Source organism: Dysidea avara, chromosome 10 (assembly GCF_963678975.1).
Source record: "Dysidea avara chromosome 10, odDysAvar1.4, whole genome shotgun sequence".
In the NCBI taxonomy this organism is placed as follows: Eukaryota; Metazoa; Porifera; class Demospongiae; order Dictyoceratida; family Dysideidae; genus Dysidea; species Dysidea avara.
In genome coordinates, this window is record NC_089281.1 from 1,238,807 (window position 1) to 1,265,343 (window position 26,537).

The following is a 26,537-nucleotide window of genomic DNA, read 5'->3' on the forward strand; positions in this document are numbered from 1 at the left end:
AACACGCGATAAGAATTAATACACATAACCAATGGAGACAACACAATGTGCTCACACTGACAATCCAGACGTCACTTTTTCTCAGTTTACCGGTTGTCATATGGTAGAACAGTTCTTTGTTTCAACGCCTCACCACTAGTTAACTTCATAACCAACGGTTTTCATAGTACAAATAATTTTAAAAAATATGTTGTCATGTGTCTCCTTCATAAACTACGATAGATTACGAACAGAAGCGAAGTATATACAGAAGCGCCTATGTCATAATTGTTACGGCACAGCAAGCCTAGGCGCACCCTAGGGCTCACCATCACAGTCAATAGCCTCCTATCTTCACGAGTCGTTTACACCTCTGCAGGTTAGTTTTTTTTGTACTAGTATGATTTTTTGGTCTTGCTATATCTATTTATAAACTATGGTTGTATCGGACCCCAGTCTGGCCAGCCTCTGAGCATATCGCACCCTGTTAAATATCCCAGGTGCCTGGGGTTTATAAATCTATGCTCTCAGTATTCTGTGTGGCCAACCCTCAGTATAAAACGCTTTGTTTTGAGACAAATGTGCACTTTGATGTCTGACTTTTATATATCAGTACAGTGCTACTAAAGTACGAAAACGAAAAATCCGTAAATTCTTTTATAATACAGTTACAATACAAATTACTCTACAACTAAACTACAAACACAACCGGGGTTTGGGGAAAGGAAAATCAGAGTCCTCACACTGCAAAGCCCAGTACCGTAAAATCATACAGGCATTGTTCGTCCATAAAGAAACTGAAAGTTGTAACAAATGTTTACGAGCCTGTTTGGTAATGCACCTATCAATGTTATCCCATACCTACCCCCTCCCGGGCGTAGTGGGGGGAATGGTGGGGATTTGACTTTTTGAAAAATCAAATTCTCCACCCATGGGGGAACGACTAGTGGTCAAATCTCCATGTAGTATGGCTGTTAGGTACTTTAGGAAACAGGTCAATTCCTTTAGCTTGCAAGTTAAAATAAATGCCTAAAATTTCGAGCGGTCAAATGCCCCACTAGTGGGGCAGAGTTTCAGATCAAATCAGGTCAAAATCCCCCACTAATCCCCTAGTAAGCCCGGGAGGGGGGTAGTGGGGCTTACCATTGATAGGTGCATAATGTTTACGAACCTGTGCTACTAAAGTTAATCCTGCTTTTTTTCTGGCTATACAGTGAGTTTGCCGCCCCGGGAGTAGCTATGACACCTCTCCAACTCACGTATGGTCTTCAACTATCAAATCACAAAACAACAAATCTCGAGCAGTTTCGCCCACGCAAATAATTAAAATTGTTTGAAAACTACTCTCTAAAACACATTTCTAAGTTCACATTGATACAATACTAGTTTTAATCACAAACTACTGTCCTTCAGAACACAGTAATAACATCACAAATCACACTACGGCAATCACGCGTGAAGCTTCAAATCACGTACAGATTTGCGAAGGTGTCACACCCCTCTTTGCCACCATCAACTAGCTAGATATGAGTCAAGTACTGGACTGGACTACTGGTTGTAGGCTGTTTGTTCACACAGACAGTCAGACACACTGCTTATTAACTTGGTAGACTTGTCTGGCAATTCAGCGAAGATAATACCTGCTGTAATGCACTAGAGATTTTACGTGATCTAAAAGCTTTATTTTGTCCGTTGCATTTTATTATCATTCACATTTGTATGCCTAACAATTCAACTAAAGGTGGTAATAATTATGAATTAAAACAAATAAAACACTAATAGGATGTAATGAACTGCAGCAATAGAGAATCATTTCTTAGCATCTGGGAAGTTTGCTTTTGCATCTCATTAGAAAAGGTATATATATATATATAGGGCATGGGAGGTATCCTTTTACATGATAGCCAGGTGTAATGTATTTTGCCAACTGGACTTGTGGACTGGACTCATGGATTGGGCTGAAAACAGCTCTTTAACAATAATCCATCTCTCTTGTGGGGTTAAAGACACCACTACCGATCTACACTGTGATCTGCTGGCACTGCTCTTCCTTACAAGTCACTAATGAAGGTCGTGCATGCACTATTTTTTTTAGAAACTTTGCAATGCATGACAGTATTCAATTTATAGCTTTATAGGGTGGCATGGCTATTCCTATACAGGCTAACAATAAGCTATAGTGAATGTATATTAGTACAAACTTACTAGTCAATCAGTAAGAGAGTACTGAGGTGGGTGGGCATGAGACTACTTGACTATGTAACTAAGAATACGTACTGGCTCATTACTGAAACCTAAATACCTGTGCTAAGTACTTGAGGAGCAAAGGAATGAATCTATGCTAGAGTAGTAGCACCTATCGCTGCAAGTACACACAAGTACATGTGTTTTGTAAATATTCTAATAAATTGGTGTGGGCATGAACTGTGTGATTTGTTTAGAAGAGCAGTACCAGCAGTTGTAGATTGGTAATTTTGTCTTCAGCATTAAAAGGGATAAATAATGCCTGGATTATTAGTAAAAAGCTGTTTCCAGTTCAGTCCATGGGTCCATGAAATACATTACGCCATACATGGAGTACACTTATAACATTTTTCTAGTTGGGTGTCTGCTATATGAGAATCACAAAAAATAAATTCATAATCAGTGACAATTGCCATAAGATGATTACCATTGTTAGGCTCAATACATGTAGAATGCATCGTCTAAGGTAAAGTACTGTTTTGTATACCGATTTGCACACTTACACTTCTCATGGATCAGTAACTCTATACTGAGAGTACTGTTGCTACTTTACCACATCAGTGTGCTTTGTTACCATGGATACCAACATATCACCCAAGTATTGTTACTCCTTTCAGCAGCTGCAATTTATGTATTTTTATAATTTGAACATATAGCACTGTGTAAGAGCTATAGCATTCTGGAACACTTCTGCAAGAAGTTTCAGCGAGTATATTTATACATTCATCCAGCCCTCAGCTTAATTCCCATAGCTTGTTTATTTAATTGTTGATGTATTAAAACATTGCAGTGGAGGTACAATAGTGCATTCACAATTATGTATGTATGTATGAATGCATGTGTAAGTTACTGACAAATTTACAATAGATCATAGATTTTGATATTGTCTACTCTCAGGGGATGCCGTTTTCTTATGCCAGCTGCATAAAGTAATATTGACATGTAATATCTTCATACTATTACATACGTGTAGCCTCTTTTTCTTCGGGCAAAAGCCTTTAATTTCTTTACCCTCTGCTCATGGTCCACGATGTCTTTGGGGGCATCCCACTTGTTCGAAGATTTAAAATATATAGATTTGCAAATGTCATTTTTCTTCTCCACAGCTATGAATTTAAGTTTACATATTCCGTTATGATCATTAAGTATTCCTTACCTTGGCACGAAAACTGCTTTATGTTGCCATACATGCGAATCAGGTGTGGTACATGGTAGGTCAAAATGTGTATGTACGGAGTCACATATTGTGGGCGGTAGCTGCAATGCACATCTCGTAAATCTGTATAATCATCGACCCAGTCCTTTGCCTGCAAATTTGTTTTGTTCTTTAAATTCATTGTACATAATATGAATTGTTTCATATGCATACTAAAGTATAATATACTAATTAAAGACAAAGGAAGCAAAGCCCCTCCCCTTTTTAATTGGACACCGTTATGTACCAAAACATAAAGATATTCTAATAGCATAGTCAATCACTCTAATAGAACAGTCATGTTTAAAACCCCGAGTATTTATTTTTAGCGATATAATATAAAACTTCTAATGCCACCACAAACTTCTAAAATTATTATATTGAGACATGTACTGTATCCAGACACCAAAACAATTTACATTCATAACTGTTAAACCTCACTGTGTAAGCTTCATAGTAACTTTATTGCCAAAATCATCCACCACTTCCCCCTCTTACCATTTTTTTGCATATCAGAGTCTAATTAAACTGGAGGAGAGGGGCTTTGCTTCCTAGCACTGTACAGTACAATGCTGGGGTGGTAGAACAAGTCTGGTGACACTCTAATAGAGCAGTCAATATCACATTTTTAAAAACTGAGTATTTATTTTTAACACCACGATAGCCCTATATAGTACTTTACAACTGCATCCATAGTATGCATACATCGTTATGCATGTGAACTTTTGTAGCTACAAACTTACAAGCAGTCTGTTACCTTTTGGTGTAGTAGGTCGTACTGAGTGAGCAGATTCCTTTGCGATATCAAATCGTAAAGGTCTTTGAAATCCTTCAACAATAATGCAAACATTGCATCCCTTAACACATAGTTTAATAGTTTTACTACTTACAATCCACAACTGAGCTACTCTTTTTACTTCTGTGGAAGGATGACATAATGGGATCTTTGATGGAAAAAATTTGAGCAGGTTTTTTTTCCTGTAGCCTACTAATGATGTATATGAATAATTACTTTTGTCGGAGCTCTCATCATCATTTTTTTTCATCCAGATGTCAAATGGGATTCCACAGCGTCTAATATTTAAAATAACTGATCTCACCATTGGCCCTTGTTTCAGTTTCCATCTAGTTTTCATTAATCTTTTATCGTGGGCAACAGCTGTAGCAATAAAGTTCTTCAATAATATGTCAGTAATTCTTAGTAGCAGGTGTAGTTCGTCAGGGATTATGTGGTCAGTCTCAATGTGTACAAGTGGTAAGTGTTTGCAGCTGTATTGTTTTTCTCTGTAGTCCTCATATAGAGATTCTAACGTTCTTCTATTTGTGACTAAATATTCGGTGTCTTCTATGCCTGTATCCCATCTGCAGAATTATCTTTCAAGTTTTATACAGTGTTTTTGTATATACCTGTCTTTTTGGTCAACCTTGCACCAAACACAAGCATACTGTGATGATGCTTTTTTCAGTCCCATCAACAGTAAAATCATCTGAAATTTGAACACTTGTAATTTACTAATACCAAAGTTTACTAATAAGTGTATACCTTATAGTCACTACAGAGAAACAATTCAACGTCATAAATTTCATCATTTATTGTAATGTGTGGATCTTTCAGTAGCGAATTGATTTTGTCTAGTGATCCTTTCATCCCTTCTGCAATAGTTTCGTACTCTTCGGATGCCTTGATCACTGACAATACATGTACATCTATACACATTAAATACATCCATTGTAATGTCAGTAATTATTCTAATCAAATTGTATAGCAGATTATTTTCAATGTACAGTATGCATAGATACTTTCAAAAGTACTTTTTGGTAGGATTTCAATATATTTAACACACAAATTCTGGAGATGTGTGCATGACTTGTGCCTATAACTAATGTGCCTAATCAATCTCATTTAAGTCATATTGACAATCAAGGATCTTGGAGGTTAGAAAGGTTGTTCCCAGTGATTGTACTTGCATAATTCTCAAGTTTACTTATGATATGTGTGCTACTAGGAGCAAACAAGATTTTTCAGCTGGCTTACAAATGGATTATAAGACTGGGCTTTTATACCAGGAAATGGAAATACAGCATGCGTATTGATATTATGTACATACGTACATGCATGTGTGTGTGTGTGTGTGTGTGTGTGTGTGTGTGTGTGTGTGTGTGTGTGTGTGTGTGTGTGTGTGTGTGTCAGTGTGTGTGTGTATGAGGAAGCATAGCCAAGTGGCTAGAGCATCAGTCTGGCAATATAATGAAGTTCTATTTGTAGTTTTGCCGTTGCTGTTGTTTTCTTGAGCAAGAAGAATTGCTCCAGAAACCAGCTGACAAAGCTATAATATCACTGGGTGCCTGGTATATATGTTTGCTATTTATCAAAAGAAGCAAATGGCCACTGTCATTTAGCAGTATTGAGGTCATTGAGAAACTTTGGGTTTTGCGACCTCTCTTTGTATGTCCTAAGTAGGTAATACTACCCCAAGAGTATTACCCTGCACAAGACTTGAATACCTGAGTGGTGTACATGCATCCCGGTGCTGGTTCACTGGGTGGCAATGGCTATGTTTTGCATGCGGCTGCTGGAGGCTTTGCTTTGTATATATGTATGTGTTAAAAGCACATATGCATGCTTGTATCTTTACGAGTTTGTTAGTTTAATACTATATATATACATTAATTTTTATCTGTACTTTATACACAGGCATACTTGATTGGATGAACTCTTCCCCACAAAGTATCGTAAATGTGAGAATGCAAAAATTTGATGTCCTGCTATATTTCGCTCCATCCAATGATACCTTTACTCTTATTTTGTTACTGTCGAACTTTGTAGGATCTCTGTTGATCTGTTTGATGTAAGAACAGCAAGCAGTAAACTCTGATCCAGATCAACCACCTGAAATTCTTGTAAACACTCATACATGGGGTTGTAATTGTGTAAGCAACACAAGCTATATAATAGCTATTGTTCTGCTACATGTACAAGTTAATAATTTTAAGGCATGATAAGGTCAGTAATATATTTACAATACGTAGTCTTTTGCATGGTTGCAATAGCATAATTTTTGTAAATGATATCACTTCTTGATAGCATGATAATATTTTCTGTATTTTCTATATTTTCTGGATTCTGTACTATGTATAGTCAGTAGATGACCTGCACAAATTTCACTTGTGATATTACATTGTCATTTATGTAGATTCCTAGCCTGCATAATATGTTGTATTTGCAAGGCAATGGAGTAACACAGTTGGCACTCAGAGTATTTGTGTATGAGACTAGAAGGTTGAGAATGTTTATCATCACACAGTTACAATGATGTGTAGGGAGTTTACAGTTAGGACATGCAGGCTGCTCACACTGCGTATATGCTATTATATGCACTTGGTATATATCATACTATGTCACGTATGTTAAACTATCGGCATTATGTAGACTAACCAAGTCTGTAGCAGCTTCAGTTAGAAGCGCAACGAAGTCGCATTCAGCCCCTTCTATCTCATTGTTTTTTGTGCTGGTTATTGGTGTTGTTTTTATTTCCTTTTTAAGTTTCTTTATCTATATACAGATGACACGTAACCATTACATTTGTATGGGTGCATAAAATAATTACTTTACCTCATATGCTCTTGGCAGGGATGGAAACAGTGAGGCTATCTCATGATAAACTTTGAATGATACATTATTTACCATGAGGGTGTGCAATAGAGCTTTCTGTGTGTCTTTGGTAGCAGTTCTTTGCTTGACGATTCTAGATCTGCGGCCTGATTTCCCCAACTTAATGTTTATGTCTTCTCCTCCAGTCTCCACAGTCAGCATTGTTGCTTTTAGCCCTATTGCCCCTAACCCTTTTAAGTATTCGGTTGTCTTAGCTTTTATCAAGGCCAGTTTTCGTTGTTGGGTACTTGGCCGTACTTCAGTATATGGCATTCCTGCAAGTAAAATCAAGGTATATAAGGCCACATAAACTTCATTATTAGTTTCTCATCCTCCTGCACTAAAAATAGCATTGCTGGAGGGCGGATTATGTTTTTTTATATATTTTTTTACTAACTGGATAGCTGAGATAAACCATCATTATTGAATGAATTAGCTAGTTAAAATGGCTCAGAATGCACTTTTTCTTAGACTGCTCTAGCAAGGCACCAACTTTAAAAGGTGCTGGATGGCTGCACTAAGCCACCAGTGGTGCAAAAAATCCTTGATGAGGTAAGAAAAACGGTGATGTGGGCGGGGATGAGAACTAATAATTAAGTTTGTGTGGCCTAATATATATAGCTAGTACACAGCTACAATGAATCATCAGTAGATTATAAGCTAAGTTATCAGTGCCAACCTACCTGGAATTTCTATGTGTTGACTGTGAAAGCACACCTCTTTTTCAAATAGTAAAAATTTACGAGAACCAGATTCCTTGAAGACAGTTTTTTTTGTCCCCATTAACTCGGTATATCTTGATCTGATTTTACAGAATTCCCTCTTCAGCCTGCACTCTATATTGCTGTTCACCGATGAGAAAATGCCTGTCCTGGCAAGACTAAAATTTAGGAGATCAGCGTAAGTTGAAACACGGCAGTGTAATTTTCTCTGTAATTTAATTTTAGCCTCCCAGTCGTAGTACAAAGAATTAGGTATCACTATCTTTGCAATTGGGTTATTTTGCAAGCAAGCCTTGTACTGACGGTGGTCTCTCGGGTCAGTGGGAATAATTTTTCCCTTGATCTTGTTGTCAATACATTCCATGCCTTTCTTAAGTTCTTGCTGAGGCGACTCGGAGCTCGGGCTTCCTAACGGAGAAGTCATATTATAACTACAAATTAACCTGCTGAGCACTATAACAAGCATTCACAAAATATAACCTAAATAGCCTATATTCCGGTCTTTTATAGTGTTTTAAATCCCGCCAGTCAGCTAATCCCGCCAAATTTAGCTTTATTCTCTGTAGCTCAATTCTCTGTAAATGTTGTACCCTCTATCGTTTGCCCCTTATTTGGTGCATACCCATGCATTGCAGCTATACATGCCTAGTACCAGGTATACGCAGCATGTGCTTACCATCGAATACAGTCCTGGCCAACTTAAGGCGCTGGTGCAACATACATAGACTAGCTATCTATAAGCTACTATCTAAGTCAAATTGAAAATCAAATCAAGCAGCATTATCCAAACGGTAATCAAGACCCGGGCGTCCTTTGTTTCATTTTTATAATATATCAAGCAACCATTAGTAAGATCGCGGTGATCAATAGCTTTACAAAAGGTGCACGCCCTGCAATACTTTAAAAGTTGAAGGCTATGCATCTGCACAAGGTAGAGAATTGTCTATATCGACCCGGTCTATATACTTGAAGGCGATATAATTATACGTACTAACTGACTATAATGGAAACAAGGAGAAAGAGAGTGGACGCAGTAGCTTTGCTGCAAGGAAAGGTGGATGTAAGGTCAAAGGTAAGCTCTACTTGTATTTACCTTGCCGTGCCCACACAGATCTTTTACTACGATCTGATTGTGGTCGCACGAGACCGAGGTCGCACATACTATAAGCTAACTCTACTTATTGTGTTTTCTCATTTATAATAATGATGGTTCTCTCTCTGGCTATATAGATTAGCTATACTCAGGACTATGCATGGTCATTGGTCAAATAGCTATAGCTAATTCAATGTTGTATTTTAAATCATGCATGTATGTAATTGTTGTACAGAATGATGTAGCTGAGTCAAGAGATACCACCACCATCGCCACTGCTGCTATTGCTACAGATACCACTACCACAGCTGTTGCTACAGATACCACTACCTCCACCACTGCTGCCGTTGCTACAGAAACCGATACCACCACTGTTGGTACACGCACCACTGCTACTGTTGCTGTAACTAATTTTTCAGATACCCACTCGGTCTACTATGAAGTAGAAAGGGTTTTAGCCACTAACAAGAAGGTATGCATATGTTTATGCTATATACCCTTATATTTGTGATTTATTCATCAGAAGAACCAACCGAGACAATTCCTGGTCAAGTGGAGGAATTATCCCACTGACCAGGCTGGGTGGGTATCTGAAAAGGATTGTACACAGGAAGTGTTAAGGTATAGCATGTTATTTCATCCCCAGTTTTGTTAATGGTATTATCTTACAGACAATTTTACATAGAGGACATTCCTGAGGCAGTAGTGATGGACCATGTAAATAGGTTAATTATAGAAGTAAATAAGAAGCTAAATAGTACAAAGGAGAGCTGTGACAAATACATTAGGATACCATTCATGCATTCAGTTTATTATAAATTATTCGGGAATAGGACACATCTTAGGGCTAGGGATTTTAATTGTACATACTTTGAAAGAGGGTGGGACCAATCTTTTGATAGGGCAGTAGGTAGAAATAGAACAATTTATAGTGGTAGTAAGGTTATATATCCTATTGTAATGTACCTTTATCATACTAGTAGTAAGGATGGTCGTTTTTGTAGGGATGTACATACTTGTACATATAGTAAAAAATCTGTAGCCTATAATGATATGTTACGTATATTTGTAAATAAGAAAGATTGTAAATAAACAATGCCATTTATTAAATGCTATCCCACTAGGGACTTGTGAAAGGCTAAAGCCTGTGAATACATATTAAATTTAATTACATAAGTGACAGTTTGACAGCTTGTGACCACTCTGTGGTCTGACATGTGACAATTCTGTGGTCTGACATACAGATGTGTACCTGTAGTATATTGCTTTATCCTGTAATAATTGACCATAATTTAATTGCGGTGACCAACATTGTGCTGCTCCAGTACTGCCTACACTTTAGTCACTTGCCACTTTTAATAAATATTAAAGTTAGCATATATATCTACCATTGTCCTGATCATGACCTCTTATTCCGGCAACTACATATCCTGTCAATATTTTTGTTGTTTTTGCTATAGCCATGCTTGGCATTTATTGACTGTATCGAACAGGAGTGCATGAGGTAACAATCTGTGTATGCCCTAGCTCTCTTTATAATATACCTCATACCTAGTTCACATGAAGCTAAGATTGAGACTGAGCCAAGCTTCATGAGATGAAATCAACATTAATATGAACCTGCATCATCTGGATAGCCCTAAATACCTTTGACATATATAAAATTCTTGGTCCAAAGGTGTTTACTGAATTAACATAATGGGAGCTGATGATGGAATTCTACACTTAAAACATCAGCATAGCAAGTACTTGTACAAGTAATCCTGTAGAGATTTCAGTTCATCACAAGTCTTCCTGTAAAGTAACAAGTCAATAATGGTCTTCATCCTTCACCAGCATGTGACAGTTGGCAGGCATTCTTGTGGTTCAAGCCATATTTTGTATGAAGTGATTGCATGTGAAGTACTTTATTTAATTATTTACCATGGACACAACTATTATAATGAACCACTACCAAAAAAAAATTAGTAGTTATCACATTGGTGGACAATGATGACATTATTCCTGTCAGTGTGTTGTTGGCCTTGGTGATGGCCTTGGTGATATGATTAGTTCTCACGTGTATGTGTATGTACTTATAGGCTTTCACAGATTCATAAAACTGCACTTCTCTTAATGTGCAGTACCTAAAATAAGAACCTGCAACATCTGGAAGGTCTCAAGTATGCCTTAGTACTTAGGAAAATAACAATGGAACAAAGGTCTAGCCAATACTGTGTGATCATATTCCACATCCTGCACACTCTAATATCATAAAGATCATGAATTCACTTGTGATGCTAAGAGTTTTATTGTATTCCTTCACTTTAATTAAGTTACTATGGACCCGTCATATTAACCACTAATTATTAGTCATGTGTAAATGGCCTTGGGATGTATCAAACAGAGATGAGGATGATCATCAGAGCAATCTGTTTACTTCATCGACACACTGATACTCAAAAGTTGTGCTTGCATGCATGTGGATTTAAGGATATCCAGTTTTAATAAAAATAGGTACAATTGAGACTGGACAGTTCCAAGTCTCCTTTATTTATGAAGTTACACAAACATCTGTAACATATGCAATTATACCAAGTGAGATCCTGATGCACTATACTTTATTGTAAATTCCACAGGACTTGCATCAATAATATTAATTATATTCATTGAGCATGTGCAAATAATTGCATTAAAACTATAGCCAGTTAACCCATCATCAACAGATTTACAAATACTACACCCTGCCAAACCCTTATGTGATCATGTGAAAGCCACCACAAAAATGCTATTTCACCCTGAACAGCATTCATGCATGTAGTAGCTTGGCTTGTGATACTCAAGTAACAGATTAATATGAAAGCAAATAACATGCATGCTGTAGTATATTAATGGCATCACGGCTATTATACTTCCATATAACAATGAACCATGTATTATTTATTTCACACTGCGGCTCAGTCTAATATATACCCAAAAATGGATTTTCAGCTTCTCTTTGCAGTTGGTTCTGAAAAAAAAAACACAATGATGCATTTCCAATATATAGCTACATATACATAGAGTAGTTTGAACTATGTAGGTTTCACAACTAAAATATAAAGCCATAAAGAGGTGCTAGTATGCTAAGTTTGATAGCATGTCAAACATGAGTTACACCGGCTATTATATGTTACATGTAACTACTGTGTTATAGTCACTGTACTGTGTATATGTGACTATATATCTCCATCTCCATCATTTGTAGACAATTAACTATTTTGGAATTGCAATAGTTATTAGATTTTCTAATAATCTTATATTGTTAATTGTCAGTCTAAAATAGTGGTAACAATAAGTAACCTCTTACCACAATACTCGCGGCGCGTAGTGTGCATTAGGTTTGGCGATGGGTGGACCTATTTTTAAGTTCGCTGGTGGGCATTAGTTTAGAGTTAAAACTTTATTATAGTGAGGCGTTTAATACCATTAGGCAGTGAACAAAGTTCTTCTATATCTATTGGCAATCAATGGCATGAGTCTATCTGCAATCGGTGTCAGTACTAAGCTTTTATTTGTTAAATCATTCTCTGTGATTGTGTATTAGTGGAACTGCTCGTATTGCTGGCTATGACCTAGCTACTGAGGTGAGTCAAGTGCTAAGGGTACTTCCCCTACAGGTATAATCACTGGAGTACTATGGTGGATAGATTGCCTTTTTCAAAAATGCTATTATTTGGCCTATGGCCGTTTGGTCAAATACTAAGGTAGATAACTGACACCTCTTGTCTGATTATGACAATATTTATTCTGTTACTCTGATGTCGTAACAACCATCTGTGTTACCTCCTTAGTGGACTGATCTGTGTGGATCACTGTGGTAAAGAGGTGGTCTTATTTGTAAGGGGGGACTATGTCATGTAACAAGCTCCTTCTTAGTCACCTAACAACCAGTTGCCATGCATGCTCAATAGCATGTAGTCCTTGACGAGAAGGTATATACTAAGGTCATTAGTCAGAGGTGTTGTTGATTTTCTCCCTTAGGCTGATCGTAGACAACAACTACCAACAACTCCTGGTACCTGAGTGAGTATAATTGTTTTATGTGTCATCCAAAGTGTGTAAACTGTTATTATTGGAGGATGTTTTGTGAGTAGAAAATGTTTTTCATAGTATGTACAGTTCTCATGGTCATACAGTCCTCATGTAAGGACTATCACTTCATACACTATAACCTGGCCATGGGCTACGGTACAGCTTGGAAACCAGTCAAGCCTGGCTTAACCCAACAGTGTTATGGTGCTAGAATATGATGTATGCACTGTGAAGGTACAGTGAAACTTCTCTTAACAAACTCCCCAAATTAAGAACACAATAGGAAACACCTCATAATAAGGACAACAATTTTGGTCCCAACAGGTCTGGTTAATACATTTTTGACCACTGAAAGAGGAATACCTCTATATTACAGCAAAAATTAGCCAAAACTTCTGGGTCCCAAAATGTCTGTATGAGAAAGGTTCCACTGCATTGCGAAGCTGGTTGGTTTCTGATCAATATTTTTGTGAGAATGTGCAAACCTCTATTGCATGAATAGTAATGTCATGGCAATGAATATAATTAAGAGGCTTATTAATTATGAGTAATTAAATACCACAATCACATATCACAAGGTTTGCTCTAAAAGTAATGGTAAGGTCCCTGTTTCAGGCAACACTGATCACTTAGTTCAGGCAAATGTTTGGCAGCAACAATATCACTTACTGCTTGCTGACCAAGTCTAGTTTTAATTTTTTTTTTTTTTTTTTATAGCCGCCATAAAATGGTGGCATAAAGATAGCAGAGAGGGGGTTGGCACACTTGCATACACACACACACACACACACACACACACACACACACACACACACACACACACACACACACACACACACACACGTATGTACATACTACACCACACACATGCAGTATGCCAGGGACAAATTCAGATTACTTAGATGTTCATAGTCTGCTGGCACTTATGGGCTCCTGGTCCGTTACATACTTAAATAAAGTATGGACAATCCCAATTTGTGCATATATGAGGCCATAAGGTATACAAATGGATGCACTGTGTGGCTTACAATTAAATGTCATTTTAAGTATTTGATCACTGTGGCATGGTAATGAATATAGCTTGTTAATTATCAGTAATCAAATACCACAATCACATTAACATTTTTCTTACAGAGTGAAGAAGTTGGTGCAAGTGGACACCATAAAGTGAGTAGGTTGTGTGTAGGATAGACGGTGAGTGTTTGGCCCAGCACAACCTGTCAGACACAGCAATTCGAAGGTGCTGTGTAAATATGACAGTGACTTTTTAGCAAACATGTTTTTGATTGATATTTCAATGCATACCATAGTGTACCCATAATTGGCATTACCAAACTTTGAGGTCACTTGTGTTAAAAAAATGTGGCTTAGTTATAGTGAATATGTGGATGCTCTTGTGACTTCATTCATTGTTTCATAATTGTGTTGTAGCTAACTATATTTTTATTCATTTTGTTTTGTTTTGTTTACGTGTAGTAAAATGTTCCTCTGGGCAAGGCAGAATGACTATATTCTAACACATTCGTACAGGCATACTGGATACTGGTCAATTGGAGTGATCATGTATGAAATATTTATAGGTGAGTGGGTGGGAGTAATGATGTAATCTTTGGTAAATATCTCATTCTTCAGACAGGTTTTCTGCCAGAGGTACATAAACCTTTCCATACAGTGGACAACAATATGTACTATAGGTATGGACATACCCCTCAATCCCATACATATATGACTGTCACTTGTCATGGTTATTCCATTAGAATGCCTTCAATGTCAACGATGTTAATTAGGTCTTAGAAAATAAATTGACTGGGACCACATACAGTGTAAGGTGAGATTTGACTAATTTGTGTTTGTACAGTATGTGTAGTTCGTGTGTGTGTTGTGTGTGTTGTCGTACATCACAGAACGGTATAAAAGTCTAACTTAATTGGCAATATGTAAGTACACATTCAGAGTAGCCCTTTTTTAGATTCAGGATCATCATAGAGGTCAAAGTAGATTGTTAATACTAAGTGTGACCAGATCTGTGAAAAGGGTCTTATAGCCTTTCCAAATTTCCAAGTTTGACAAGTCATAACCCATCGTGTGTTTAACCTATTGTCTTAAAATTACATCCAGCAATAGTGCTATGTTAGGAGTTGCTATGTTAGGAGTGTAAGGTGACCAAATTTCAGGCTGATACCTTACACACACAAGTTAAGTTATGGACTGCCAAGTACATACCATTGGAAAAGCTATTAGACCTCTTTCACAGATGTGGTCACATATGTGACCGTCTCAGCGAAAACCCATCTAATTCACACAAGCATGCGTATTGAGAAAATCAAAATGTAAAAATAATTCATAAAATTGTTCATGCTACAAGAAAAAATAAGCAAGTTTTTATCAGGCAAGTACTTGAAGAAGGAAGACTCAGATCGATTAAAACTATAAACCATCTTATTCGCCTACTCATGGAGAGTTCGAAAATCTTTGTTTCATTTCTGCAGATCTAATGGTTTGCGTGACAGGTGCATTTGTTTAAATTTGTTGCCGTTTCTTCAACAAAACTGCCTTCATACGCCTATGCGCAAGTGACTGCAGGGCTAAAGCTATACTTTGGTTGATCTGCTAATCCATGGTGAACATTGTAAGCCAAATTCCAACTTTGTAGACTAATCCAAACGGAAGTTATTGCTGCGAATGCAAGTGCCCGTAGTTTATTTTTAGTATAGTCACTGTATAAATCAATTTCCTTGCTCTCCCTACTTTCTATTTCTGTAATTCCAAAACTACTCACCACAGAAGGCTGAAACTTTGGTGAACCAATGCTGAGAAATAAAAATATAAAAAATTCTGGGCTGTGTGAACTATACGGGTTTTCGCTGAGATGGTCACATATGTTTGTATCCTACATACCACTGCACTCCCCCAATTAACTCTTGATTTAGGGCTAGCTGTAAAAGTTAGCTACATTTATTTCACATAGTTGTAGTATTGGAATCTTGAGAGGTGATGGTAGCTGTGGGTAGCTGTTAGTGAATAGTAAATTTAATTGCTGTGTACTGTTGTTTGTACGCACATGCACACACATCCATGCACACGTACACACACATACAATACATATACACATACATATCCTTTTTTCTTTAGATGGGAGTCTTCACTCGCTTCTACAACACATCTAATTGGGTAATCGACTTGATTTATGTCACCATAATATTGGGTATGAGTGCATACATATTGTGTTTCATTTCATGCTCTTTTAATTAATAGAATTCCATTGGATTCCATGGGTGGATTATCATGCAGCTGTTGGAGATCTAATCGTCACGGGAACTGTGACAATATTCTGGATGTTTATATGTAGTATATACAAATGATTTAATTGATTTTAATTTTATCAAATAATAATATAAAAAAACGTCATAGCGATGTAGTTGGGTGGTTTAGTTGCATGGCTTCATATAAGGCAGTACACATAATTATGTACAGCTTTAATAATAAATGGTGTGAATGATTCATTAAATTATGCACATCTAACATTTGTTTGTGGTGTTTACCCATCACTTTTATAAAGTAAGAGAACAGCCTGTTGGCTCATGTGGCTTCCCAAAGTATCTGGACAGTTCGTGGCTAAGTGACACTCTAATAGAGCATCACTGCTTGGAAACACGCACAATTGGCATGGTTGAATAATATGACTGCATGCCCACACATGGTAAACTATTTGGTAAGTGTGCGGCATACATTATTTCAAGTGTTATATAGGAGAGTACTACCATTGAAAATTAAAGCCACTAGGTAGAGTAGAAATATGTGACGACTTTATGTAATTATTGACATCCCATAAAGGAATTATTTGTTGACCACAATTCTTATTTGCGTGCATGGGTAGCTACACAGTACCATTACTAGAGTTTCACCCTTCAAATTGACTCATCCAGAGAATACTGATTTGTAATTTGCTCCCTATTCCAAGTTTATAATATAACCACAGGACACACCCAAATATACTTGTTATGGATTAAAAAGTCTGTTTATGGGCTCAATGACACTTAAAACATCTTCAGGTGCCTATAGTTCGCAAATTTACAGTCTCGTTTTTAATTTTAAGCTTAATAATCATAACTATAATAATATTTTAAGGAAACTCCCACTAGGGTTAAAATTTTTATAAAAGGTGTTAATTAAGAATTGCAATATTTTTTTGGAGAAAGGACCCTTGTACATCACAATCTGCTTGATATAGGGAGCTATTAGTGATAAAACCCTAATAGTACACTCAAAAAGTACACTCTTGAAAATCAAGGTATAAGTACTGTAGGTATACCTTGACTTTCAAGAGTGTAGCAAGAGTGTACTTTTTGAGTGTACTATTAGGGTTTTATCACTAATAGCTCCCTATATCAAGCAGATTGTGATGTACAAGGGTCCTTTCTCCAAAAAAATATTGCAATTCTTAATTAACACCTTTTATAAAAATTTTAACCCTAGTGGGAGTTTCCTTAAAATATTATTATAGTTATGATTATTAAGCTTAAAACTAAAAACGAGACTGTAAATTTGCAAACTATAGGCACCTGAAGATGTTTTAAGTGTCATTGAGCCCATAAACAGACTTTTTAATCCATAACAAGTATATTTGGGCGCATCCTGTGGTTATATTATAAACTTGGAATAGGGAGCAAATTACAAATCATTATTCTCTGGATGAGTCAATTTGAAGGGTGAAACTCTAGTAATGGTACTGTGTAGCTATCCATGCACGCAAATAAGAATTGTGGTCAACAAATAATTCCTTTATGGGATGTCAATAATTACATAGTCGTCACATATTTCTACTCTATTAGTGGCTTTAATTTTCAACGGTAGTAATCTCCTATATAACACTTGAAATAATGTATGCCACACACTTACCAAATATATGTTTACCATGTGTGGGCATGCAGTCATATTATTCAACCATGCCAATTGTGCGTGTTTCCAAGCAGTGATGCTCTATTAAAGTGTCACTTAGCCACGAACTGTCCAGATACTTCGGGAGGCCACATGAACCAACAGGCTATTCTCTTACTTTATAAAAGTGATGGGTAAACACCACAAACAAATGTTAGATGTGCATAATTTAATGAATCATTCACACCATTTACTATTAAAGCTTACGTCTACTGCCTTATATGAAGCCATGCAACTAAACCACCCAACTACATCGCTGTGTTGTTTTTTTCTATATTATTAATTTATTATTTGATAAAATCAATTAAATCATTTGTATATACTACATAATTATAAACATCCAGAATATTGTCACAGTTCCCGTGACGATTAGAACTCCAACAGCTGCATGATAATCCATCCATGGAATCCAATGGAATTCTATTAATTAAAACAGCATGAAATGAAACACAATATGTATGCACTCATACCCAATATTATGGTGGACATAAATCAGGTGGATTACCCATATAGATGCGTTGTAGAAACTCCAATCTAAAGAAAAACAGAATAGATATAAATTGTATGTGTCTCTGTATTGTATACATGTGTGTGTGTACACACCAACTTCCCTCACCTTTCAAGACTCCAAGATCAGATCTTCCTCACCAATCTTACTCAACTCTTGCACACCTGATCTAGCCAGAAAGATACAACACTAGTTATCAACAAACACTACAGTGTTTACAATTTTTAACGTGTCAATGGTACACAACATACGTACCTCCCACAATTCCAAAATAACATGTTCGCAATAGTCAACCCTAAGAGAATATGTGTATTTTTAATAAAGAAGAAAGCAACATACTAATTGTATACATGTGGGTATAAAATATACCATAGCCTATGTGATTGCATAGCACGGTTATACTGTCATTTAACCCTCTATAAAGGCCATCGTACATTTAACTTCTCTATAAAGGACACTATACATTTAACCTCACTACAAAGGACACTATACATTTAACCTCACTACAAAGGACACTATACATTTAACCTCACTACAAAGGACACTTTACATTTAACCTCACTACAAAGGACACTATACATTTAACCTCACTACAAAGGACACTATACATTTAACCTCACTACAAAGGACACTATACATTTAACCTCACTACAAAGGACACTTTACATTTAATCTCTCTATAAATGACACTGGGGTTTCCTGGGATGATGTATGTATGTATGTCCTTACCCATATACAATATATATAGTAGGTCCCAAACATAGCTAGGGTATAATTCATACCCTCATTGATAAGACCACCTCATTACAGTAGCTCGTCAAGTAGGTAGCTTAAGGCATACTCGTGGCCTTATTAAGACCACCTCATCAAAGCAGAGACACGTTTATCAGCGAAGATCACACACAGACACACACACACACAGATAACACATGCACACACACCACACAACACACACAAGCAAAGCAAAAACAAAGCAAAGCACACACACACACACACACACACACACACACACACACACACACACACACACACACACACACACACACACACACACACACACACACACACACACACACACGCACACCAGCAGCTCAGGTCATCCATGATGCATCGATGGAACTGATACCTTGGTTCATCACTAAGTTCACGAACATCAATGATATCCTGTACGGCATAATTAAGGAGGTGAAACTTGATAGTGCGATTACTACCAAAAGACTTCTATGTAAGCGAACCTTTGGATGGATCTGCTTCAGAGAAACCTGAAAAGAAACAAAAAAATTCAAAAAGCAATGTCAGTACATAATAAGCCTTTAAAGAAAATAAAGCCAAAAAAGTTATTTTCAAAACTCTAAAGAGAAAGGAGACTGACACCATAGCAACAAAAAAGATTAAACATATGTATTGTAACAAATCATACAATCACAAATTACATAACTCTAATACATGCATCGACACCAATTGTGCAAAACAGTATGTTACCAACTTGTCATACACTTTCAGACACCCAAATTTTTCTAAGGGTTTAGTTTTGTTCCAACAGCAAAAATTCTATCCACTTTGAACTACTAAGAGACTTTGATTAAAATCCGGACACTGTCATGGCCTAAACAACAAACATACCGACACACTATGGTATTGAAATTCCCTAGATGTAAACTTAGAAAGACAAGGTTTGACTTTAATAAGGCATACATCATTTGCAGACTTGGAAGGACTCTTTGGGCTATAAAACAAGAAGTTACTTTCAGAATTATCTCTCACTGATAACATTAAGGGTAACCTCACTTATAAGGAGCGACAAGCCCTTAAAGAGCTTAAGAATAACACAGATCTATATATATTATAACAAGTACACGAAACAATTTGGAGTTTTCAAGGGTTACCATTAAGCTTAAGGTATGTTTCACTTTCATTGAGATGCTCAAGACCCTCTTTCTTTAAAGTAAGTAGTAGATCTATTTTGAATCACGACATTGGTAGATTTATCAGATTCATTAATCATACAATAGAATAGTACTGTATAGTAGGGACCACAAAGGAGTTAGTTGTTGTGACAGTCCTACGTAAAACTTATCACCATTTGTCGACTACTGGTTACAACCAATATAAACAAAGGCACTAACCTCATATCTTGAGAATTCCAGCCAATTAATCAATGAGCTTAAAGAACTTAATGTAAAACCAAACACTATCTTAGTAACGATAAATAACAATAGATGTTAAATCGCTCTACACATGCATTCCACACTCAGATGGAATTAAAGCATGTCTAGAAGCATTAACAAAACAAAAAGTTGTGCCATCTCTACCAGATCCAGAAATGTTAGCCAAATTAATCTGACAATGAATACGTTCGAGTTTAATAACACTTGTTATCAACAATTATAAGGAAGAGCAATGGTCTAAGTTATCGCCAGCTTATGCCAATATTTTTATGTGTAAGCTTGAAAGAGAATTTCTAACCCAAGCCACCTTTAAGCCGTTGTACTACAAGCATTACACTGATGACCTGATAGTCCTTTGGGAGCATACGGAAAATGAGCTTAAGAATTTTATTTCAAACCTAAACTTGTTCCACCCCACAATTAAATTTACCTATGAGTACAGCCACTACAGCATTAAATATACAAAGGTCCTGACTTTTTATCTACCAAAAAATTAGAGTATCAACCTATATAAAACCTACAAATAGTGGGATTGCACGCGTGATGCATTATGACGTATTTTCATAAAATGCTTAACAGCCGTTGCTTGTCAGACATTTGTGAGGTACGCGAGTGAAGGCTACAGCCAGTCTCAATGGTTCAGTGTAGAATGGAACACGTTCACTAGGTTAGTCACTTAGGATAGCCGTCGTCAAACTTGTACAAAGTGTTAGGGTTCACGACTAATCGACAAAAAATTGATATTACGCTTGTCCAACTTAGTGCTAGTATTTAATGTTTGTTTCTAACCTTATCCTAGCTTTTCACAGAGATTCTCTTATTTGGTAAAACATGGTGACGAAATAAGTGTATTCGCCCCATTGCGTGCCATTGAAAAGTAAACCTCACAAATGTCAGACTAGCAACGGTTGTTAAGCATTTTTATAATTCGCGCCACAATACTTTTCAGGTGCAAACCCTCTATAACAGGCCTACATAAGTAGCTAAAGTCTTTGAGCAGGCTGTAGGACCAGGTGTCCTATAGACCTTCAGCACTTGTGCTGTAAAGCATTAATAAATTTAAAAAAAAAAACATACATGCTACATCTTTCCACCCTCAAGGAGAATAAAGTTAAGCTCTCGAACATATCTCAAGAGCTCAAACCACTACACAGGGTTGGAATTTCTAACAGAATGTCCTAAGGTTTTCTAAAGTAGCTGCTAAGGTTGTGGAAATCATTAAGTATCGGCCTGATATACACCAGACCGAATGTTTTGGGAGTAACGAAATCCCATTACCACTTTTCACATTTAGAAATTGTACTCTAAGTTCTAACCTAAATTACATAAAGCTGACTGTGACGAGAACTCTACCCCTCCTATTAAAATGAATTAAATAAGCTCGCTTGAACAGGTATACCAACTGTTAAACACTACTCACACAAACATTAGTTATTATACTGTATTAATAATATGACTCTATTTTATTCACTCACCAACATATTCAAATACGATGAAACATAACGTACTATGAGTAGAGACTAAACTGAGACATGTTTTGTAGTGCGATCACGAGAGATGGCACCACTAGGGAAAGTAACTTCACAAGCTTACCACACAAACACCGCCTCACAATGAACAGTAGTTTGCCTCCTGTTTTATTCTCCTGCATTACTCAGCACTCGCTCAACCGACTATGGCTCTATGCTCAGACCAGACGAGGTATAGCTAGATGCGCTTCACAAAAGTAATTCTTCGTTGTCGATTATATGCGCTTAGTGTCCAGTAGCAGTGATCGTGCATTTTTACGCATGCGTACTACTGCCTTATCCAAAAAGTCACCTTTAACAAACAATTTCACATTAAAAAGCGAAGTAAACTTTTAACTACAATTATTAGAATCGTATAGTCTTAGTATCGTGTCATTTGTCCTTTGTTCACTTTATCCCTAATAGAACGCACGACTAGTTGGCAGATTGCGAAAAAATGTATGCGATTGTGCGATATGATGAAGGCTTTTCACCTGTGGAGTCATGTGGAACATTTCTGTAAGCAAACAGTGTGCCACTCAAGTATTTATCCCATTGAGATCTATAGGTGGAAGCATGTTTCCGTAGAGCTGTTTTTAAAGTCCAGTTGAAACATTTTACCATCTCATCACACTCTGGATGGTAGGTTGTGGTGTTTAATTTACAAGTTCCCAGCTTCTTGCAAACGTTGAGCATTAAGGTGGACATCAAGTTGGTACCTCTATCTGAGAGGAGGGCTTCTGGAACACCAAAAAGTGGAATGACCTCTTCTGTCAGCAACTTGATAATATAGTCTAACTGCTTTCTGGTCTGGCACAGGAAATACTAAGGGCCACTTATAATTAATCAAACAGTCTTGGAAGACTGCCACATGATGGTTCCCTGAATCAGTAACAGGTAGGTCCCCCAACAATTTGAAATGAACATTGGACTGGGATAGGGGAAAGAGGAGGTCTTTTAATACATTTGCTTCCATTGACTATTGCACACTGTGGACAAGAAGCACAGTGCTTTGTGACATTGCTGTACATACCTGACCACCACCAATGTCTCACTAAGGACTTATAGAGCTTCTCACCAGAAACGTGCCCAGCCATGGGGCCACTGTGGTTATCCTCTATCAGTTGGCTTCGTAACTGTGTAGGAACAACACACCTACAACAGTGGTTTTTTTTCTGGTCAATAAAATATAACACTCCATCAATTATGGCAAACGACTGTGCTTGTTAATTCAGTGATTTTCTTTGCCCTAATGTGGCCATCTATAAAATGTCATTACATAAAAATTGGATGATTTCCTGAAGTTCTGGATCCTCTTGCTGTGCTGTGCCAAGATCTGTGTCTGCAAATTTTTGGCACCCATAACCTTCTTGTTGAAGCAAATAAGAGATCTCCGAATCTACCGAAGAGAGGTGTTGTTGTCCACCATTGCCACTTGTACATCACAATGCAGGGAGGATGAGGGTAGTTCTCCTTGAGGATTGCATGACAATGCATCTGCACTGGAATTCTCTTTTCCAGGACAGTATATGATTTGCATGGACCAGACCCCACTTGCATATACTTTGCTCCACCAACGGGCATATTTTGCGCTTGGACTAGGTGTTTCTAAAACTGCTTTTACAGCAGAAGAGTGATCTGTGTAGACTGTAACATTGTGACCATACAGGTACACATGAAAGTGGCTAATGGCAAAAACAACTGCCAAGGTTTCCAGTTCTGTGATGGCATATGTCTTCTCAAGTGCTGACAAGGACCTACTAGCATATGCAACTGGATGCAACTGATTGTCCTCTTGTGCTTGAGACAGTACTGCACCAAGGCTCGTAATCTACACATCAGTTTCTAGTGTGAAACTTTTTGAGAAGTCTGGGTAAGCAAGTACTGGTGAATTGGTTAAAGTATCCTTGAGATGTTGGAATGACTGTTGGCTTTCTGATGACCAGTTAAAGTGTGCATCTTTTTGAGTAAGCTGATGGAGAAGCTGTGCTATTCTGGTTTAGCAAATCCATTTATGAAATGACGTCCACTTTCTGGATTGAGTCCCATGAGAACTTTAGACTTAGCAGCCGGATACCGTCAGGTACAGATGTACCCAGACTCCAGATAGAAGACTACATTTGTGACTCAACAGGGATTTATGAGTTCACCGTAATGCCCTTTGGCCTCAAAAATGCCCCTAACGTTTGATGAATAAAGTTCTCATGGGACTTAATCCAGAAAGTGGACGTCATTTCATAAATGGATTTGCTAAACTAGAATAGCACAGCCTCTCCATTGGCTCACTCAAAAAGATGCACACTTTAACTGGTCATCAGAATGCCAACAGTCATTTCAACATCTCAAGGACACTTTAATCAATTCACCTGTACTTGCTTACCCAGACTTTTATCTGGAGTCTGGGTGCATCTGTACCTGCCGGTATCCGGCTACTAAGTCTAAAGTTGAAAAATCTACATACTCAAGGTTGGCACACAATCCAGTCAACATCACATCATGCTCTGTTCATAAGCATTTGATTTCAAGGCATATCCCTGTAATGCTGTGCATGGCACTTCAACATCAGTGGGTTCATTAATCAATTCATGTGTGGGTGTGCATGTCTCATGTGAAGTCTCATAAGCGATGTGTGTTAAATTGACTCATGTGCTCACAAATAATACCACAGCCACACAGCTTCTCAACTTCACAGGAACAACTACCTGTGTGTTTCAAGGCTTGCGATCTAGTCATGTTAGTTTTACTTCAATAAGTTGTCTCAAAGTGTCCGAAGACCCATCTGAAGATATTTCAAAAGTGTTCTCACTAGCCTTCTTAGTTGCTCCACGACAATTTTCTTAGAATTAAGCAAGTGAACTATTCCTTTCATCCATAAGTCCTCATCTTCTTAGTCGATGTTGGTCAAGGGGTGACCTTCCCTGCACACTAGGCACCGGCCGATTATGCCAGCATAATTTAAAGCATTGTAGGTGACCAAAAGCATCAAGCATAATGCCAGCATAATAGGGACGATGTTTGTGAAAAATTAATTAAATGCGCAGTACGCGCGCCTGAAAGAAAGCAAATATTCACTCCCAATAGTATTATTAGTGCATTTAATATTTAAAAACACGTAATATAACTTATTAAATCGTTTCTTTGTTGGCTATTCACACTTTGCAGAAATAAGATCGAGATACTCTAATAGAGCAGTCAGGAAAGGCTGATATACTCTAATAAAACATTCAGTTCTAGAGCATAATCTTGATTTTGAAAGCATAATTTAGAGCATAATAGGCTTAATTTTTGAGCAATGCTCAAAAGCATAAAAGGTAAATTTTTGGGCATAATAGGCCGGTGCCTACTGCACACTGGTAGCATTGGGGAAACCTTCACTGGCCATTCTTCAGCCTCGATCCTTGTTGCTATCTTGTTGGACCTCCAATGTAATGTTAAAGGTGACCTTATGGAATTACTCTGATTAATGACCACTCAAACCCACACACACATGCGCAAATATTATATATAACCAGGAGCTTATAAGTACTGAAGGTGCAGGGCCAGCTCTGGCCAAATTGGGTTGGGTGGGCCATCTATGTTGTGTGAAGCACACTCAGCATGCATAGCACGCTCCTGCTAGGGGGGTCTGAAGGCATGCCTCCCAGGAAAATTTTTAAAATTATCACCTCGGAAATGCCATCTAGAAGCATATTTAGCCTAATGTCAGTTGGGCATATATAGTTATCCAATATTACAATCAATAACTACACTGCATGTATAAGCATTCAATCTATGCATACTGGCCAGTTGTTAGATGAATAATAACCACAGTACTGTTAGCTACTGTAATAGTGGTGTGGCCTAAATTGCATCACATAGACAATAAGGCACCCACAGAGATATTTTGATGCATGCTCTGCCAAGACTTTTCCATAATACTCTGTGTTTGAGAGACTGGTAGACTTGTAGCACAGTATCTAAGTCCTCTAACCTACTTCATGCAGTATAGTTTACAACTGGTGCTTAGTATAGTTTACAAGAAATTTTGGTAAGTTCGAGTGTAAGGTTTACTTAAAAAAGCAGCAGACTTGCACGCATAATTGTATGGATTCTCGTACTGTTAGTCTGTGTTGATCTACAACATACTAGTCAAGATAACTGTATAGTTGGGAAAATGTTGGGTGGGCCATGGTCTACTCGGCCCCCCCTCCAGAGCCGGCCTTGAGGTGTGACTTGCATGAGCTCCTGATGCAACAGATACAGTAGTTACAGTGTTACACATAAGCATTGCTTTGCTTATGCTAAGCAAATATAAAGCACCCAGCTTTGCCTTGTGGGTCATTCCATCCCAAATCAACAAAAAAAATCCGCACCCCTTTCAATTTTCATGAAATTTGGCACAGACATGGACCCTTTCAAGAAACTTTCTCACACCAAACTTTGGCTCATTTCATTGGTCTCCCTTTAAGTTATGACCACTCTAAGTTTCTGTTGAAAA

At 37.4% G+C, this 26,537-nt stretch overlaps 3 protein-coding genes and 1 long non-coding RNA gene across 9 annotated transcripts in view; 2 read left to right on the forward strand and 2 right to left on the reverse strand.

The window, feature by feature from the left end:
• Positions 1–10,639, forward strand: part of LOC136268561 (uncharacterized) — a 16,098-nt gene extending 5,459 nt beyond the window's left edge. Inside the window, exons 1-5 of one of the 3 annotated variants that reach the window (XR_010707024.1) lie at positions 263–358; positions 9,121–9,357; positions 9,409–9,506; positions 9,557–10,389; positions 10,441–10,639. Coding sequence is in view for 2 of the 3 variants with exons in the window: in XM_066063941.1 (XP_065920013.1) it covers positions 8,796–8,864; positions 9,121–9,357; positions 9,409–9,506; positions 9,557–9,977 (825 nt within the window). In the remaining variant the exon portion in view is untranslated. Of the gene's footprint in view, positions 1–262; positions 359–7,689; positions 8,865–9,120; positions 9,358–9,408; positions 9,507–9,556; positions 10,390–10,440 lie in introns of those variants that run through there. The other 2 variants (XM_066063941.1, XM_066063942.1) reach the window with 2 other exon arrangements.
• On the reverse strand, positions 2,977–5,497 carry LOC136268557 (uncharacterized). 2 transcript variants are annotated; one of them, XM_066063936.1, is made up of 7 exons: positions 4,962–5,497; positions 4,826–4,905; positions 4,309–4,780; positions 4,176–4,247; positions 3,380–3,530; positions 3,191–3,329; positions 2,977–3,143 (listed from the first exon to the last, which is right to left on the reverse strand). In XM_066063936.1, the coding sequence occupies exons 1-7, from the start codon at positions 5,142–5,144 to the stop codon at positions 3,092–3,094; spliced, it is 1,149 nt and encodes a 382-aa protein (XP_065920008.1). In that variant the 5' UTR covers positions 5,145–5,497; the 3' UTR covers positions 2,977–3,091. The 2 variants fall into 2 exon arrangements, with proteins under 2 accessions (XP_065920008.1, XP_065920007.1); XM_066063935.1 differs by having other exon boundaries at positions 4,162–4,780.
• On the reverse strand, positions 6,533–8,496 carry LOC136268560 (uncharacterized). Its single transcript, XM_066063940.1, has 3 exons — positions 7,754–8,496; positions 7,032–7,345; positions 6,533–6,971 (listed from the first exon to the last, which is right to left on the reverse strand). The coding sequence occupies exons 1-3, from the start codon at positions 8,256–8,258 to the stop codon at positions 6,813–6,815; spliced, it is 978 nt and encodes a 325-aa protein (XP_065920012.1). The 5' UTR covers positions 8,259–8,496; the 3' UTR covers positions 6,533–6,812.
• Positions 10,640–12,233: 1,594 nt separating the features above from the next.
• On the forward strand, positions 12,234–16,336 carry LOC136268563 (uncharacterized). 3 transcript variants are annotated; one of them, XR_010707027.1, is made up of 9 exons: positions 12,234–12,610; positions 12,698–12,838; positions 12,888–12,929; positions 14,073–14,105; positions 14,415–14,518; positions 14,571–14,632; positions 14,696–14,766; positions 16,071–16,143; positions 16,194–16,336. It is a non-coding gene; the product is annotated as an uncharacterized lncRNA (long non-coding RNA). The 3 variants fall into 3 exon arrangements; XR_010707026.1 differs by having other exon boundaries at positions 12,235–12,490; XR_010707028.1 differs by lacking the exon at positions 12,698–12,838 and having other exon boundaries at positions 12,235–12,490.
• The last annotated feature ends 10,201 nt before the right edge of the window (positions 16,337–26,537 follow it).